This window comes from Aphis gossypii, chromosome 2 (genome assembly GCF_020184175.1).
Source record: "Aphis gossypii isolate Hap1 chromosome 2, ASM2018417v2, whole genome shotgun sequence".
NCBI lineage: Eukaryota > Metazoa > Arthropoda > Insecta > Hemiptera > Aphididae > Aphis > Aphis gossypii.
This window is the reverse complement of record NC_065531.1, coordinates 74,773,332-74,790,572: the sequence shown is the minus strand read 5'-3', so window position 1 is coordinate 74,790,572 and position 17,241 is coordinate 74,773,332. Positions and strand designations below refer to the sequence as shown.

Here is a 17,241-nt window from a genome sequence, read left to right as displayed (position 1 = left end):
ATTGTGAATTTGATATTTATCGACCAAAGATCGGCTTCTCATAGTGATATTATAAACCATTAAATTGTTTATTTCTATGATTAATAATAATCATTACCGTAAACCGTAGAAAAATGTACGTTAAAGTACATTCGTCATAATTGAATACCTTATGCTGATTATGGCTTGTTTTATTTTATTTACAGACTACAATAATGGATATTATACATTTCTAAAAAACACAATTTGTACATTTATAATTGAAAATGCCCTTTTGACTTTAGTCTTTGGGTGTGTCATTACGATTGTACGTATATAGCCTTTAATTCAGAATTCTGACCTTTCAATAAGCCTATAGAACAATATTATTCCAAGTATTTTTTCCGCTTCATAGAAATGCCACTGGATTCTAATCACATCACAAACATCTCACTACATATATATATCTACGGTATACCGTATGTTCATATTCACACACTATAAAGTTTAAAGCAAGTACGTCATTTGGTGCAGGCGGGAAAAATTTTTTGGTGAAGGGTGATGGGAATATTGGAAACGACAAATTTATAATGTAGTCGCAAATCTGTTTACTAATCTATTTTTATATTTATTGGGAATTAAAAAGACTTTTATAATTAAAAATGTTTTATAATGATTATATTATGTATTATGCTATTTTTGATTTAATTAAAATATTATACAAACTTAAGACGGTAATAATATGCATAATTGCATTAATTGTACACAGCTATAATAAAACGATTCTCTTGTTAACGACTTAATTTCATAATTTAACAAACAATAGTTATTTAGGTATAGCCGTATAGGAATGTTTTCGAACTTCGCGAACCCTTAAACATCTTGAACAAAAGAAATTTGAACAGTTTAAACTTTTAAAGTACGAGAAAAATTGAGGTTTCAAGTCGATTATTACACCAAATTGTTTTAAATATCTTTTTGTTAAGTGTAAATATAGGTACACAGTTTTTCATACATTTTTGAATATTTTAATTTTATTTTATATTTCTATTCTGTCTGACTGTCTACTAATATATTTAAAATTTTTCATGGTTAAAATTTTAAAAGTCTGAATACAATTCAAACTAGGATTTGAATTTGTGAAAATTGATACAAAAATTCGTTCATATAATATTCTTCAAAGGTATAAAAATGAAGGTTGTGGTTTCCTTTACCTAAGTGGATATTATACACGTACTATATACGTTTAATGTTTATAGGTACCTACTTTATTAGTTAATAGTTAATAGTTATACATAATAAATATTACATAGCTATATTATATACCCATAATACTATACTACTATTATAGCTATTGACTATTATATTATAATACATTTGTGTTTGAATATTATACACTTTTAAAAATTTAACTTACCTACTAAAATTATTAAGTATATTATACTTTTTTTTTGTATTGTATATTTAGGTAGGTAGGTAGGTACTACAAAATAGAAATAGTAACAAAAGTTTGTTGTAATAAAATAAAATTGGAAATTGATTATAATCCCTCCTTCATCATGATTTTATTTTTATGGGTACCTACCTACCTACCTATTTTTATATATTTTTTAAATATAAAAGTAAAAATAATAACAGTAAATCCAATTAACTTGAAATATAAGTATTAACTATTATATAATTTAAAAACTAAAAAGTTCAATAAGTTAGTACCACTTTGCTGTAAATTAGGGCCATTAGACGTTAAATTTGAATTGAATTAATAATATAGGTATATCATTGTATTCATAGACAATTTTGAACGAAAAGAGCCTATCAGCCTATATTATTACCAAGTGATAATGTTTTTTATGTAGCTATATTAAAGTCTTTTATTTTACTTTTAATATTATATAAATTATAGGTTTATTTTTTCCAAAAATATTGCATTTATCAAATTTTTAATATTTAATATAATAATAATAATAACAAATATTTGTACCATATTATTATAATTTTTAAATACCAAATAGTTTGAATTTTTTGAATTTAGTTGAATTTCGTGACAATAGATTTTCAATACTTTGAATTGAGCAATAAACAATTTATAAGGAGTTTTGTATTAAATTTTCAAGCATTTCTACCCAGTAAATAATTTTTAAAAAATAAAAATATTAAAAATTTCTTATTCCTATAAATAGCTCAAAAATATTTAAGATATTTTAAAAATTTTATTGTAAATACTAAATACATAAATAAGCAATTTATCATGCACTCAAACACAAAAAAAACACATTATGATAAAATCTATACATTCCGTTCAAAATCTAAAATTATACCAACTATTGAACTATAACCCACGAAAAATAATTACAGGAGCACTTTTATTTCTTCAAAAGAGTTTTTAAATATTTAAAATTTATCGATTTCATGACGAAATTTCCAAGTACTAACAATAATAAATTGTTTTCATGGATTATTTTTAAAACATTCACTTATTCCTAGAAAATTTGAGACTATTGACAGCTACAACATCCCTATGAGTAAATAAATAAACATATTGCGATAAGTGCAAATATTCAATAATAAACTAAATTTAATATTAATATACAAGCACAATATTCAGTATTCATATAATAATATGATATGTATTATATTTATAATATAGTTCTACTCTCAATTATTAAAAATGTTATCCGTTTCCGTCTTCAATTTGATTATTTTATTAATTATATTTATTTTAGATAATAATATAATAATAATTAATAACTTATCATACTGAAACTGAACATTTAGTGGACTTTTTGCAATTTTACAGTCATTACAACGACTTAATAATATTATAACATAGTCGATTGATAATTATTAATTTAAAAAATATAATTGTACACAAAAGTTTAAAATTTTCGGTTTATAATACACATCTATTAAACGTTCTATAAACTAGTTGTTGTCTACTCAAAAATTTCGTTAATTTAAAAAACCGAAATCCGAAATATTTCTGAGTTTCTGACGTTTATCGTAATATAGCTAATTCAATAAAATTAGATTGAACTGAATTTATCTAAAACCTCTGCACAGTATAGCAGCGTGACCGATTCGTCGCAGATCGTTTTGACGACTTTTAACAGCAGTGGCGACGATACAGATTATAGTTTATACTAATTAAAGAGAGAAACTTAAAATGATGAGTCCTGTATTAAATGGTTTGGCAGAGTCTACGGAGAAACACGATCGCAGTGAATAGGTCACAGAGAGATGTTTTTGACAATATACCCACTATTCTGAAATTCTGTGAATAATGTGAATAGCTTATAGATGTGTGCCGTGTGGTATGATTATATAAATACAAATTAAGCTTAGTATAAATTATAAAATATAATTGCGTGACTATATCATAATATATTAACATACTATATAATTAATAGTGTTTATCGTTAACGTTGGTTGTTGGAAATAACTAGCCAAACAAATTTATTATTAATTCGACGATTTTCTATTAAGAATTTCAGGAATTAATTTAAGGTTTTTGTGAATTGTACAATCTGTATAGATAATTGGCTGGATAAAAGTATTAAAAGATTTTGACTGGTTCAATTCCTCGATTTCGTGACTTTCAAAACTTTACTAATCTGCATAGGATAGTGGTTACGATTTAGATTCAATAATCATAACGAATACGATAATATTATAATTGTATAAAGGTAGACATTAAGAAGTAATATTTTTTTGATGTGTGGAGCATCGATTATAATTTTAAAATAGCACAGTAAAATTATCTTATTTTTATACGTTATTTACAATCTATTCTGCACACATAATAAAATAATAAGCAAATGTGAGGAGAACAGTTATATGGGAGGCTTTTTAGGGAAGAAGCCACATAGGTGACAACCTAGTTTGAGTTTTTATTTTGTTTTTTTTTTTAAATTAAGTTAGTTTAATGAAAAAGAAGTTACTTAACATAAAAATTTCTAAGTTGATTTCTACAGATTCTAAATCAATAAAAATATATTAGGTAACTTATTTACTAGTTAGCCTATAAGTTACATAATATATCCATTATACTCCTGATTTGAAAACCTTTAGTATAATTCGTCTCTTATAGATAATTCAGTAATAGGATGCAGAATCTTGATGACTGTTCTATAAAGTTTAACTTATTTTGTCGTCTGGTATGAGTAGAATGGAACTTGGTTTTACTCTTTAAGGAATTTAACAACAACTTTGCAAGATATAGATGTAAAGGATTGTAGATTAATGCCTTTAGTAAAAGTTATACGTGGAAAACTGAAAGTTTTATTTGTTGGGGTAGATTTTTGTACCGAATTTTTTATGCAGCTTGCGTACCTACTTAATAAAAGAACGATATTTTATCAGCTCTTTAAAATAAAAAAAAAAATTAAATAAAACGTTGACTATATGTCTATATAATACTATCGATATTTTAAAAATTTATTTTTGTCGTTGAATAGCTTATTGTATCTCATCTGTATCTTTTGCACATAACATTTCCTAAGACCTAAGTTTTTTAGTTTTTCAATACACCTAAAAAAAAAAAATATAAATTTTGACAAACAAAAAAACATAATTTAAAAAGCGAAAATATTTTTGAATTATTTCATGTTCAGAAAATATTAATACCTAATAATTATATACTAGTTTTTCAGTTTTTGATGAAAAACTCAATTCTCCATGATTCTTTTTATTAATTTCTTTTTTTTTTTTTTTGTTTCAAGAATTACGACTGTACCTATACTGTACACTACACAATAATAATAATTTTTTTTCATATATTATACTATAATACCTATAATAGTCTATAATAGGTTAGAATTCAGTGGCTATTTTTATGAGTACTACGACACACTTTGTGTACTACATTTTAGTACTATGTAACATTCTGCAACCATACCTTAGTCGATTTGATAGTAACTAAGCTCAAATTTAAATATGTGCATTACGGAAAATCAGAAAAATAGCCACTGGGTTAGATACTAACATAAATTCTAATAAATAATGAATAATAAATAAATAATTATGTTATAAATACTTGATTGAAAAGTGCTATAATGTGCATTATGAATTTAACTCGCATAAATAACGTAAATTCCATTTCTGTATACAAAAAATGTTTATAAATGATTGGAAGATATTAGATAATATATACATAATACAGTTTATGGTATATAATAAATTCATTAAAGTCAATCGCATAAAATTAATTCATTTTTTTTTTTGATAATGAATGTAGGTAATAAAAGCCACCATTTACTTCACACATATTATATAGGTATATGTATTATAAGTGTATAACTATAAATGTCAATGTATATATTATGTAGAGAGGCTGCATTTTAATAGCTAATGATACTTTAAAGTCTATTAATGATTCAGCGGAAATAGATACTAAATGTTATATATAATATACTTAAGCTGGCTAGTGGCTATATTGTAGTCTGTAATATAATATGTATAATACCGGGTACCTATACAGTATACAGTGCGTCTGTGCTACTTTGTTAATAAAATATTGAAATTGATCAAATCGTATTATATACTTAAATAGATCTTTTCAGTATTACAAAAAATGATATTCCATCAATGTATGTATTATGTGTAATTGTGTAAAAGTATTGAGTATATATTTTTTATTTTTAGATTTTACAATAAGTGTAGAAGAAATTTATACTTAAAATAAATTAAAAATGTGTTCAACACAGTCGTAGGTATAATTTTAAATTACTTATAGTTACTTAATTGTCTCTAGAATCCCGTAGTAAAAAGTAAAACTGAATATTTTCAATTAAAATATTTTAACACTTTTTAAGAATACAAAACACTAAATTAATTATGACAATATATTTTTACATTGTATTGTGTAAAAAAACTAATAATAAAACGATTTTGAATTTATTTAAACGATGTTAATTTGCATGAGTGACTTACCAGACGACCAAATACTCAGTACTTATTCATTATTCAGCTTTCCCGTATTGACTCTAAATTATGTAATATAGGTACTAAATTCTCTTATACTATTAATTATTTAATATACTTATTTGATACCTACTTGGTTACTTATATAAATTTAGACTTGAATTATTGTACACCGGAAAATCGAAGGTCTTGCATGACAAAAGGTGTCAAAGTATTTCCTCCTTAATTACCTTGAGGCTAGTAATCGTTCCTAAGATAAAAAGACGCGGAGGACAATGATTGACACTGCAACATCTGCAACTTTAGATATACCATTCCATGACTCGTCCCGTAGTTATAATCGTAATTCTCTTGATATATCGAAACTCGTTGACATGAAGAACAAAAATACCGTTTCAATAACTATGTATTTTCAAAATCATAACATAATAATATATTATTATTATTTATTCGTATATAGTGTATAGGTTTATTGAAATCAGGTGAATTTACTATTAAAAATATCAATAAACGAAAAAATAGAGCATTTGACTTGCATATTAGTTACACAAAAAAAATTAGAAAAAAAGGTTGTAATTATGAATTTAAGAAAAAAATTATTGTTAATTATGGTTGTTACTTGATCTTTAACTGTATAGTACTATAGTGTATACTTATTAGGAAATAAGTTTAATTAATATTGTAAATTTAAATATGTAGATGTTTTATTATTGTATACTATCAAGTATCAACTCATTTACCTCGCCACAAGCTTTGCTTAATGGAGTAAATTAAATAATTAATATACTTATTATTATTATATTTTAACAAACTATCTATTATAAAAATGATAAATTATGCATTGGTCATAATAGGTATATGTTAATGCAATTGTTAACTAAATATATCATATTATATGTGATTATTTATTAATATGGAATTACTATACTTATGTTTTTTATAATATGTGTGTAAAAATATTTCAATAATATTTCAATACATTATAAACAAGCAAAAAAAAAAAAAGGTAATTAGGTACTTATTTTGCTGGCGCGATTATACATTACGCATGAAGATAATATGTCGTACTTATACTAGCAACTATACCTACTACCTAGTACCACCTATACATTAAAAAATTACGAAAATCAGCATTAGAATAAATTCATTTTTAAAGGAAAAAGTGGGACTGGACAGTTGCCACTAGTGAACAGGTTTGGTGAATCGCTGAGTATGTAAATTTATCAATAACCTAATGCGATGTTCGTACAACTATGATAGATGTAGGTATATGGTGAGAATATACAAAATGTTCACCGAAATTTTAGACTAATACAACTATAATATGATAACACAATTAATTAGGTTATTAAATATTTTACATTTTTAAATATACAGTAGTATTATCTGTAATATCTTCATGCCTTCATATAGATATATATTAAAATAAACATACAGACATACAGTTATATTAAGAGTTTCCAAACTTATATTAAACACCTGGTATATATGATATATGATTTAAATTATGATATGTTGTATACAGACGGCAGACTATATAGTGGCGTAATATACTTATACCTTGGAATTGTAGGTGAATTCTAAACTGGAGCCCGCAATATTTACCGAAAGTATAACCGACTAAATCAACAATAGTTATTAGTTATTACTTATTTCTGTATTTGATTATAAAATTTCGTTTATAAATTTTCATTTATATGAAAAAAATATCACAAAATTGAAAATATACGATCCATTACATAATAATAATGACATAATCGAGCCATCGAGAGTACAATGAAGAAAAATATAATACGAGTCATCTCCGGTTGGTGCAAGGGCATCATGAAATTAATACGGCATTTTACCAGATTTTCCTTCACATCTGACCCATATAATCTCACTTATTTTATTTTAGATAGGTACCAAAACTAAAATTGCAACTGTTTTAGTTGTCCGTAAAAGCTAAAATTTTGTTTTTCGACTATTGTATATTTGTATAACACGAATAGATTCTAAAAAAATTAAATAATATATTTGCTTGATATTTATTACACGACGCGTGTATTACTCGCGTAATTGAATCAATTAGGTACCTATGTCCTAATAGTCCTACATAGTAACACATTTAAGTTGCTGTGAGGATTAAATTGTACATATAAAATAAAAATGTTTACATTAATATATTATATAAGTTGGCCGCGGAGAACATTAAACACACAATTCATTTTCATATCAGTTATTAATAATAATTAAAATTTAAAATTATATTTACCAATTAATTGACAGGATTCGTTTTCGTTTTATAAAAGTAAATTCCGCAAAAAATTTTATTTTCAACTATATTATCATTTAATTTGTGGAAATACAATTTTACGGATGTAAAAACAATAATTAAATAATAATTTATTATGTATGCATAGGTAATTAATTTATCAGCCAGCGCAAGAAAAATGAAAAAAGTAGGTAGGATTACGGGGACTATGTACAGGTATATTGTTTACCTATATAATCTACCAAATAATCAATACTATATAATATTATGGGTCTATAATTTTAATAGACTAGTTGCATAAAAAATGTATTAATTTAATTTTTCACCTAAAGTATTATCTTCTGGAATAGGAATTAATGTGGTATCGAAATCAAACTATTATTTTATAAATAGCTTAGAGTCGACAGTATAACAATATTCGTGGGTGTAGGTTTCCATTAGGTATTATCTAAACAGTATATTATAGGTGATAATCGGTAAAAACGATATGGAAAAAAAAGACAGGTAAAAAACGTAATTATTTTTAAATATAGGTAAATATAGAAATTCAAAAGCACGCTTGTTGAAATAAACTTTACATTTATATTCATTTTTGCAATATGCCAATCCTCTATTTGGGTATTATTGGTATTAATAATAAAAATCCGATTGGAGGTGGCAAATGACGAATCAAAATTAGCTCGAAATTCTCTGGGTATATATTACGAAAAAAAATAAAACAAAAATATAATATATGCTGAATTACAAAATGAACTAAAAATATTATGTGAAAAATATTTAAATGGGTAAAAAGATTTACCAAATTTTTTAATAGCAATAGCATATACCAGAGGTTCCCAAACTTTTTATTGTACGACCCAATTTGAAAATTTTTTAAAATATGACGACCCACAATATCAAAGAATGACCTTTTTTTTTTTTTTTTTTACCATACAACAAAAAATTTTATGTAGTTACGAAAAAAAAGTATAATATATTAGTATATAATTTATGTAATTAAATATTAAATATTATTTAAAAATATAGCGCGACCCACCAAAAGTATAATCGCGACCCACTTTTGGGTCACGACCCACAGTTTGGGAACCTCTGGCATATACTATTCGATATTTAAAATGTATTTTTATTTAATTATTTAATTTAACAATTGACTCATAATATACTTATACTTAAACTAATATTTGTAATTTTAAAGTAAAATAAATTTTACGTTTTTGACCTTGTCAACGTATTGCTGTGTTGTTTTTTCCTAGATTCACCATATAGGTACAGCTTGTACTGGAATACTGGTATAGAATATACTCATCCCCATATCTACGCCTTTTTCCACGCGTATAGGTAAAGGACAATGATAAAAACCTTTATCATAAAGTTAAAAAATGTTGTTGTTTAAATTTATTATTATTTGTCAGCTCTATTATTGTGAAAATTACAAATACAAATACAGCTTTTACTTTAAAGAAGTTTTGTTTGGATATTTCTTGAAGTATACGCTACTTTTCCTAAAAAAAAATTATGAAAATTGTACGTTACAATACAGATGAATTCACAAAATCAAATTTAAATTATCTGATGCTATAAACAGTATAAACAATGTACTTTGAAATGTTCACATATTATTAATAATAAATGTAAGATTATACGCATGTTATAGATGTTTTATTCAATGGATAAGAATTAATAGTTAATAATTATTGAGGTTATGGTTTCTCAACTTTGGCTCGGTCATTGATTAAAATTTAAAAAGATCAAATAGATTATCTATTTATGGGCAAAAACTGCATCACGTTATAATATTATTATTATGTATTTTGAAACATGAGTTCTGATGACTCATAAGAGTGATAATATGATATAGTATATATTAATATGTGATATGTCATATTTGAATACTACAGTAAATAAAAACGGCTTTCTAATAGAAAATTAATAACCGTGAATTATTAAACACAAGCACAAATAGGAGGCGGTAGCTGTACCTGTCATTATAGTCTAAAAAGTAATTTGGATAAAATTTTAAGGAATCCAATAAACCTTAATTTTTTGTAATGTAGGTGTTAACAAATTATTAATTACAAATACTCTCATGTAGTTATAAAATAAAAACATAAAACTAGGTATAAAAACATCAAATGAATGATTAAGGTACTTCAAAAACACCGACATAAATTACTGTTTGTTTATGAAAACAAAATATTAAAAATGCACCATAAGGCATAAGTAGCTAAGGATAATGCGACTTATACTAATTTACTATGCTAAATTAGTTCGTGTTTATCAAATAATTACCATTAGCCAAGCTACCAAGCTCATAATGTTATAAAACACTGATCTCAGTATTTCACTGTAAATCCTACTAAAGTTCCATAAACATTATAAAATACTGCCGACTTAATAGAAATACCTATAATAATATGTATAAATAATAAATGCTTAATAATTCTTTTATTTTTTTATGATATTTGAATTGTGTTGGTAGGTACACAAATTAATTAATTGCACTATTATAGATATGCACGGCGATGATTCATTTTAATAAATTTTCTAATTTTCTTGATAATATATTATATGGGTAGGTAATTTTGAAATACTTATTATTAAAATGTAACACGTTAAATAATTTTAATTTAAAGAGTAATTTTATTACCTAATCTAACATATTTTGCATATTGATTTCTCTGTATTGTTATAACCTATTATAGAAAACATACACAATTATACAAATTATGACAATATTGTATATTAGTACCTACTAAAAATTATGTAATATATATTATGTAACTACGTATATACTATATATAATATATGTATGTTTGTAATTGCACATGGGTATATATAAAATTAAAATAGTATATTATTATACACAAATCTTAGTAATCCTACTAATTCTTACAATTATAAGAAGGTTTTGTTTTGGACTTTGGTAAATATAGGAACTGCCATATTGGTAAACTAGTTTTGATATTTTTACTTTATACTCAGAACATTTCAATTCTACATAATACAAAATTAGTTTAATAATAGTTGTGTAGTTGTAACATTTTTATTGAAGTCTAACATTTATAACAATTAACAATTTAATAAAAGTCTGACGCATGCTAGTTAATTGAGGTAGGTATTTAATATATTTAAACATTCATTTTCATTTGCAGTTTTGAAACTTTGAAAGTATTATTGATTAAATATACAATCTAATCTATGATATTATAAAGTAAGTAGGTGGTCTCCATCATAACCATAGTAATCGGATTTACATCACTTAAAAATTAAAAACACAATACACATCAGAAATTATAATACCTTAGGAATAATAAGACTTTTTATATTTAAAGATTATGAATGATATAATTAAATACTGAATTATACAATAAAAATTATAAAATATGTAAAATCAACAACGATTTAGTATGACAAGTAAATTAAATTTAAATACCTACCTAGCTTGTTTATACAAAAATTCTGAAAATAAATTATTTTGATAAAAATATTTATTGGAAATAATAGAGAAAAAAATAACACGGCGGGCAAGTGGGTACCACTATACTGTATATTAGGTGTCGAATGTGTAACACATTATGTGCTATAAATTTAAATTCAACAATAAGATATCATTGTAAGTATAACAAGTATACGAAAAACGTTTTTGAGGGGAGATGGTTAATTAGCACGTATCAGTAAATTACAATATGTAGGTAAGGTAAATCAGATATCTATTTCAAGTTATTTTACTACCTATTGGCTATTATTAATACAGAAGGTTGATTAGTTTTTTTCCGAAAACGTTGCATTTTTTATTATATTATTGATGTGAAATTGTGAACTCTTGAGACAGTACCACATTTACCATAAATAGTGTGCAAATGTTAACAGTATAAATAGACAGACAATATTTTAAAATCAATCTAAACAATTTCAAAATGCCATTGCGTTTAGTAAAGTTAAGTAGGTACTCTTGAATAATGTTTTTGAATTTTAAGCAAAATAATTGTAATCATTATTCATCGTTAAAAATTTGAAATATATAATTACGCCCAGATTGGAAATTCAAATGTCTTTAAAAATAATTGTGTTTGTTTTTTAGTTGTTTTGGTTTCAATATGAACACTATTTATAAGCAACTTTGTATTTTAAATTTAAGCCATAACAAATTGAAGATGTAAATTATTGTGATTTTGAACTTCAATTGCATTTTTAAAAAAAATGTTGCCAACGTATACTTATTTTTATGCATATAAAAAAGAAAAAAATTTATATGTATATATAAATCCACTACCTAATTTATTTATAGTTTAGATTAGAACAACTTACAAATTATCGAGTGGGTTGAGGAGAAAGGTTTTATTTAACATATTAGAAGTACTTATAATTACATGACATAAGCCTTTTACACTACTTTCATTATAGTATATACTATAAAACATTCATTTTTTGTGTTTTGTGTTCTATGGAGTACAGATACCAAGGTTTTTATTAAAAAATTTAATTTTAAAATAAAGTATTTAATAGAACATACATACATTAGTAGATATTTTATAACTTTATTTAAAATAGTTTATAGACTAGTAATATATTGTGTATGTAAATATGCCAAGTTCATATAAATTTAAAACAATTAAAGTACTTGTAGATATATTTTTGTTTTTAATTTAATTATCAAATTTTTAATTATGCCATCAAGTCCCATAGAACAATTGATCCATGAAACAATCATCAGTTCCCAACCTTTTTAGTTGTGTGGTCTATCAATTTTGTAAAAAAATCCATCAGGTCCACTATGAGTCCAGTGTTGGCTAAATTACTTTTGAAAAATAATAAAATTATATTACTCATTACATTAATTGTTAGTAAATTTCATAGATTTTTATTTTTTTTTTTAAATGTTATGCATCTAGGTTTTGACGTCATTCATAACTTATTTTTATTAACGTCAAAAATAATGAGTTACACCATATAAACTATGCTTAAAAATTAATTTTATTAGTGATTTGTAATACATTACGTTACCACAGAATAGATAAAATTTGTGGTCAATCTAGTGCTAGCATTCAATATGGTGGACTGTTTTTTTGGCGACCAAGGCATCTATCATTCTGATATTATCTATTCTATGAAGTTATTACCCAATACTTACTAATAGCACACTTATATACATATTATATATAGTTAATATTGATTAATTATTATACGGTTTATAATATTATTTTAAATATATACATTAGTAATGTCAATAAAATATGATTCATGGTCCCAGTGCTGTATATAACCCATAGGTTGAGAACAGCTGATACAAGTGATAGGCTTGAACAGGTTTATTTTTTGAGGTAAATATCTATATTGATACTTATTAAGCAGAACACAACTAATTGAACATTTAATACTAAAAATTACTAAATTTAGTACTAAAATAGTAAATATCTAGTAGAAAAATGAACACTATGTTGAATTAAAATTTTTTTTTTTACTTTACAGTTCAAGTAAAGACCTTATTATGGAACACTATGTAAGGAAAAGAATCATTAGGTCTTAAGAAATATTCATGTCAAACGTTGAACCTATAACCAAAATAAATTGTTCTGCATCTATATTCAATAAGAAATAATGATTTTATAAAATCAACCTAAATGATTATTTTCAGTGTTTAAATATTACATTTTAAAGACACAAAATGACAAATGAAAATATGAAAATGTATAAAAACATAATAAATATACTCAATTGCATACTTATACATTTCATTTACTCTTATAATAAAGAGTATGATTTCTTTTTATTATTTTTATAAATATAAAATAATGCATTTACTCAATTGCAGAATGTTTTACATAAGTTTGAATTTTCAATTAGTTGTTTGTATTCATAGCCTTAGTCATGTACAATTTAGCCAAAGACTGAGTAGAAAACTTGGCTATTTCTTCAGCATATGCATCAACTTGGGTAGCCATTAACATTGGTGGTAACCTAGGTGGTACTGGTAATGCTCTGAATATTTTGGTAATATCTTCTTCAGGTAATGGTGGCTCGTCTTTTGCAGCTCGTGCTTGATTTTCCAAAGCCTGTTTCAAATAAAAATTGTTTAAATTACGATTCATATTGTTTTAACTTAATTAATGTTAAAAATATTACTCGTTTCTGTAAGTAACGGTGTTTTTCTGTAGATTGACGCACAACTGCTTGCTGATAACGATTGAATTTGATAGCTTCTTGATTAAGATCATCTACTCGGTCCATTAAATGACGTAATTGTCCTTCCAAAACAGTACTAAAAGTCACAATAATGTGTCATTTATATAAACTCACATATATGTTTTAAGTATTGAATCACATTATATTACTTACGCAGTGCCAATATCCAAATGTTCAGAGCCTTCTTCAACTTTAATTTTAAAACTTAATTCTGAGAGAAGTATATTAGTCAATGTAGAATTTTTTATAACAACTGGAACTTTCACTAATAAATGATCATAACCAACTTTTAATGATTTCAATGTATCTGGTAGAAAATCATTTTCTTTGAACATAGTTAAAGCCTGAGGTGTAAGACGGTAAGCACTTAGGGACAAAAATCCACGATTGGTTTTGGGAGCATCTAAAACAAAAATAATTTATTGATTATTAATATACAGCTGAACTTCGAATATCCAAACACCAATCAACTGGACGAGAAAAAAAAATATAATGTGCCAGTCGGCTTTATTTTTGTTTTAAAATATGTCACATATTATAATTAAAGCTTATTTTGTTCCAGACATTTCAGTTAAATATTATAGTAAAATTATTTGTTTATGGTTACGAATTTTAAATTATATTACATACGTATATGATACAATATATACATAAAATAAAATAAATTTTGATATGTCATATGTCAATCATCCGGACCACCCAAGCACATTAATTAGTCCGGATAATTGAAGATCTACTGTACTTAAATATTAAAGAGATACCAACATTAAGAAAAAAAAAACCTTAGTAAATTTGCATTCAGTAAAACTAATATTTTGTTGTTAACTTTAATTTCTGTAGATTATAATTTATTACTAATTTTTAAGAATTAGTTTAATATTTTCAAAACGTTTATATGGTGATCAAATTTCTAAACAAATTATGACCATTGTTATTTTTTAATATTTTACAATAATTTCTCATAAAATATTAAATTATCAATAAAAAAATCAAGAAGAGTTAACAAATAATCTTATTACCTTTAAGTTTGATCATAGATCAATTCATTCTAAAATTTAAAATCACAACATAAAATTGGTTCTAATGGGCGCAAATTTGATATGTACATTTGTAGTACGGAGATAATATATCATGCGGGGATAGAGTATTCTTAAATATTAAAAAAAATATAATTGTTTACCTATAGGTATTTAAAAATAAAACATAATATGATTGTAAAATGTTAATAATTTAAATACAAAACAAGAATTATTAGATTAATATGTGGAAATTGAACACAAATTAAAATTTCAAATTGATTGAGAAAAATGATACAGTGAAAAAAACAAAGTTCCTTTTTAAAATTCAAACACTGTAAATTATTATAATTCAACATTTTTAACTCTTAGACTATGATATACTGATGATTAGCACATAAATAAATCAGTAATACTTACCAAAAATTAAAACAACAGATTCTTCTATGCTAGTCTGGTAATGAAATTGCGATTCTAACAATGGTAAACTCAAAAAATTTCCAACATCAGAACTTTGATACCATCCTACGTGATAATGATCAACATTAACTTGACGAAGACTTTTCATCATATCCAATTGATATTTTTCTATGAAATAAACAAAATTAAAAGTTTGTTTTAAATCTAGTACATTTTATTTAGGATTTTGACATATTAATATAAATTATAATTGTAATAAAAGTACTTAATAGAATATAATGACTACAAAAATATAAAAAAGGAAATACCTACCTATCATTACTAATTTATTAGAAATCTTTAAATTATGAGTTTTCTACTTACGTATGTCTATTATTTCTACAATTTTATAATATTTCGAATATTAAAGCGGATGTTTGAAGAAATAAAAATAGACTTTGTAATGATGAATAGAATAAAATTAATTAATGTCTCATAATTTAATAAAATTTATTGAATTGTTTGGTACTTCTTAGTTTCTAGGTATGAATTCTAATTAAGTACCTTAAATCAGTGGCGTCACAAACATTTTCTTCACAGGGGCAAACATTTAAGTTACTTACCCATAAAAACCCTACCAATATACCTATATATCAAATATAAAACATTTTAATATTTATAACATTTATATATATTTATACATAATAATGATTGTTAAATACAATAATAATGTTACGATCTAACAAAATTTAATTACCCACCCACCTAAAATTGTTTGGGGTTATTTCCCTAAAAAAAATAAGCTCGTGATGCCACTGCCTAAAATGTTTAATTAAAAGATAAATTGATTTTTAAATTTTTAAAATTAAAATGCAACCAAAATTATCATGTAATACATCTAAATCAGTAAAATAAATAGAATTATGTAATTATAAATTTATACAGTATGGTTAAATAACAATTAGTCTGTACTGTAACTAGTTTCGGTAATTATTATCCTAGGTTTTATCTATATCATTAACATGACAAGCAACTGACCATCATTGATAGACTCATCGACACTTTTCGGAAAGGCAAAACAGTTGGTGATTTCGAGACGATCTTCAACAACCAGACCCAAAAGTGCTCCTTGAGCGATGATCACGTCACTGGCACACTCTTCGTGGCAGTGTTTTGCAATTTTCATCAATGCCTGCAGTCAAAATTGACCATTTGTATGTATTAATAATGATGTTTTTAATAATTAAAATGTTTGAGAATTGGGAATGTACTCACTAGTCCTTCGACCTGCACGTATTTGACGGCCGAATATGATTCTTTGATTTTCGTATCGATTCGTCTAGACGCCATAGTTACGCTATGTTAGATCACCAAAAACCAAAAACAGAAACACTTAGAAAACTATGAGAGTCGAGAGACGAAAATTGTAATAAAGTTGATGGTGCCAGTGGTGCACTTACAATTGGTGGGGATTGGGGAGATCGGTATTCAGTATTCACTATTCGGCACTCG

General features: G+C 24.8%; 2 protein-coding genes and 1 long non-coding RNA gene across 3 annotated transcripts in view; 1 reads left to right on the top strand and 2 right to left on the bottom strand.

The window, feature by feature from the left end:
- Positions 1 to 17,241, top strand: part of LOC114123005 (G protein-activated inward rectifier potassium channel 3-like) — a 108,214-nt gene that overhangs the window by 25,526 nt on the left and 65,447 nt on the right. The gene's annotated exons all lie outside the window — the stretch shown is intronic.
- Positions 5,830 to 8,225, bottom strand: LOC126549582 (uncharacterized). The gene is made up of 3 exons (XR_007603678.1): positions 8,132 to 8,225; positions 6,011 to 6,279; positions 5,830 to 5,939 (listed from the first exon to the last, which is right to left on the bottom strand). It is a non-coding gene; the product is annotated as an uncharacterized LOC126549582 (long non-coding RNA).
- LOC114123001 (eukaryotic translation initiation factor 3 subunit H) lies at positions 13,852 to 17,225 on the bottom strand. The gene is made up of 6 exons (XM_027985833.2): positions 17,005 to 17,225; positions 16,768 to 16,921; positions 15,751 to 15,918; positions 14,468 to 14,717; positions 14,255 to 14,390; positions 13,852 to 14,184 (listed from the first exon to the last, which is right to left on the bottom strand). Exons 1-6 carry the CDS (start codon positions 17,077 to 17,079, stop codon positions 13,972 to 13,974), a joined length of 996 nt encoding a protein of 331 aa, XP_027841634.2. The 5' UTR covers positions 17,080 to 17,225; the 3' UTR covers positions 13,852 to 13,971.

What these genes read in the sequence shown, in the direction of transcription:
- LOC114123001 (XM_027985833.2), bottom strand. Translation starts at nt 17,079, where the DNA reads ATGGCGTCTAGACGAATCGATACGAAAATCAAAGAATCATATTCGGCC. An exon ending in CGATGAGTCTATCAATGATG is followed by an intron (nt 15,919 to 16,767) that starts GTCAGTTGCTTG and finishes TTTATTTCATAG; the next exon opens with AAAAATATCAATTGGATATG. An exon ending in CATTTGGATATTGGCACTGC is followed by an intron (nt 14,391 to 14,467) that starts GTAAGTAATATA and finishes TGTGACTTTTAG; the next exon opens with TACTGTTTTGGAAGGACAAT.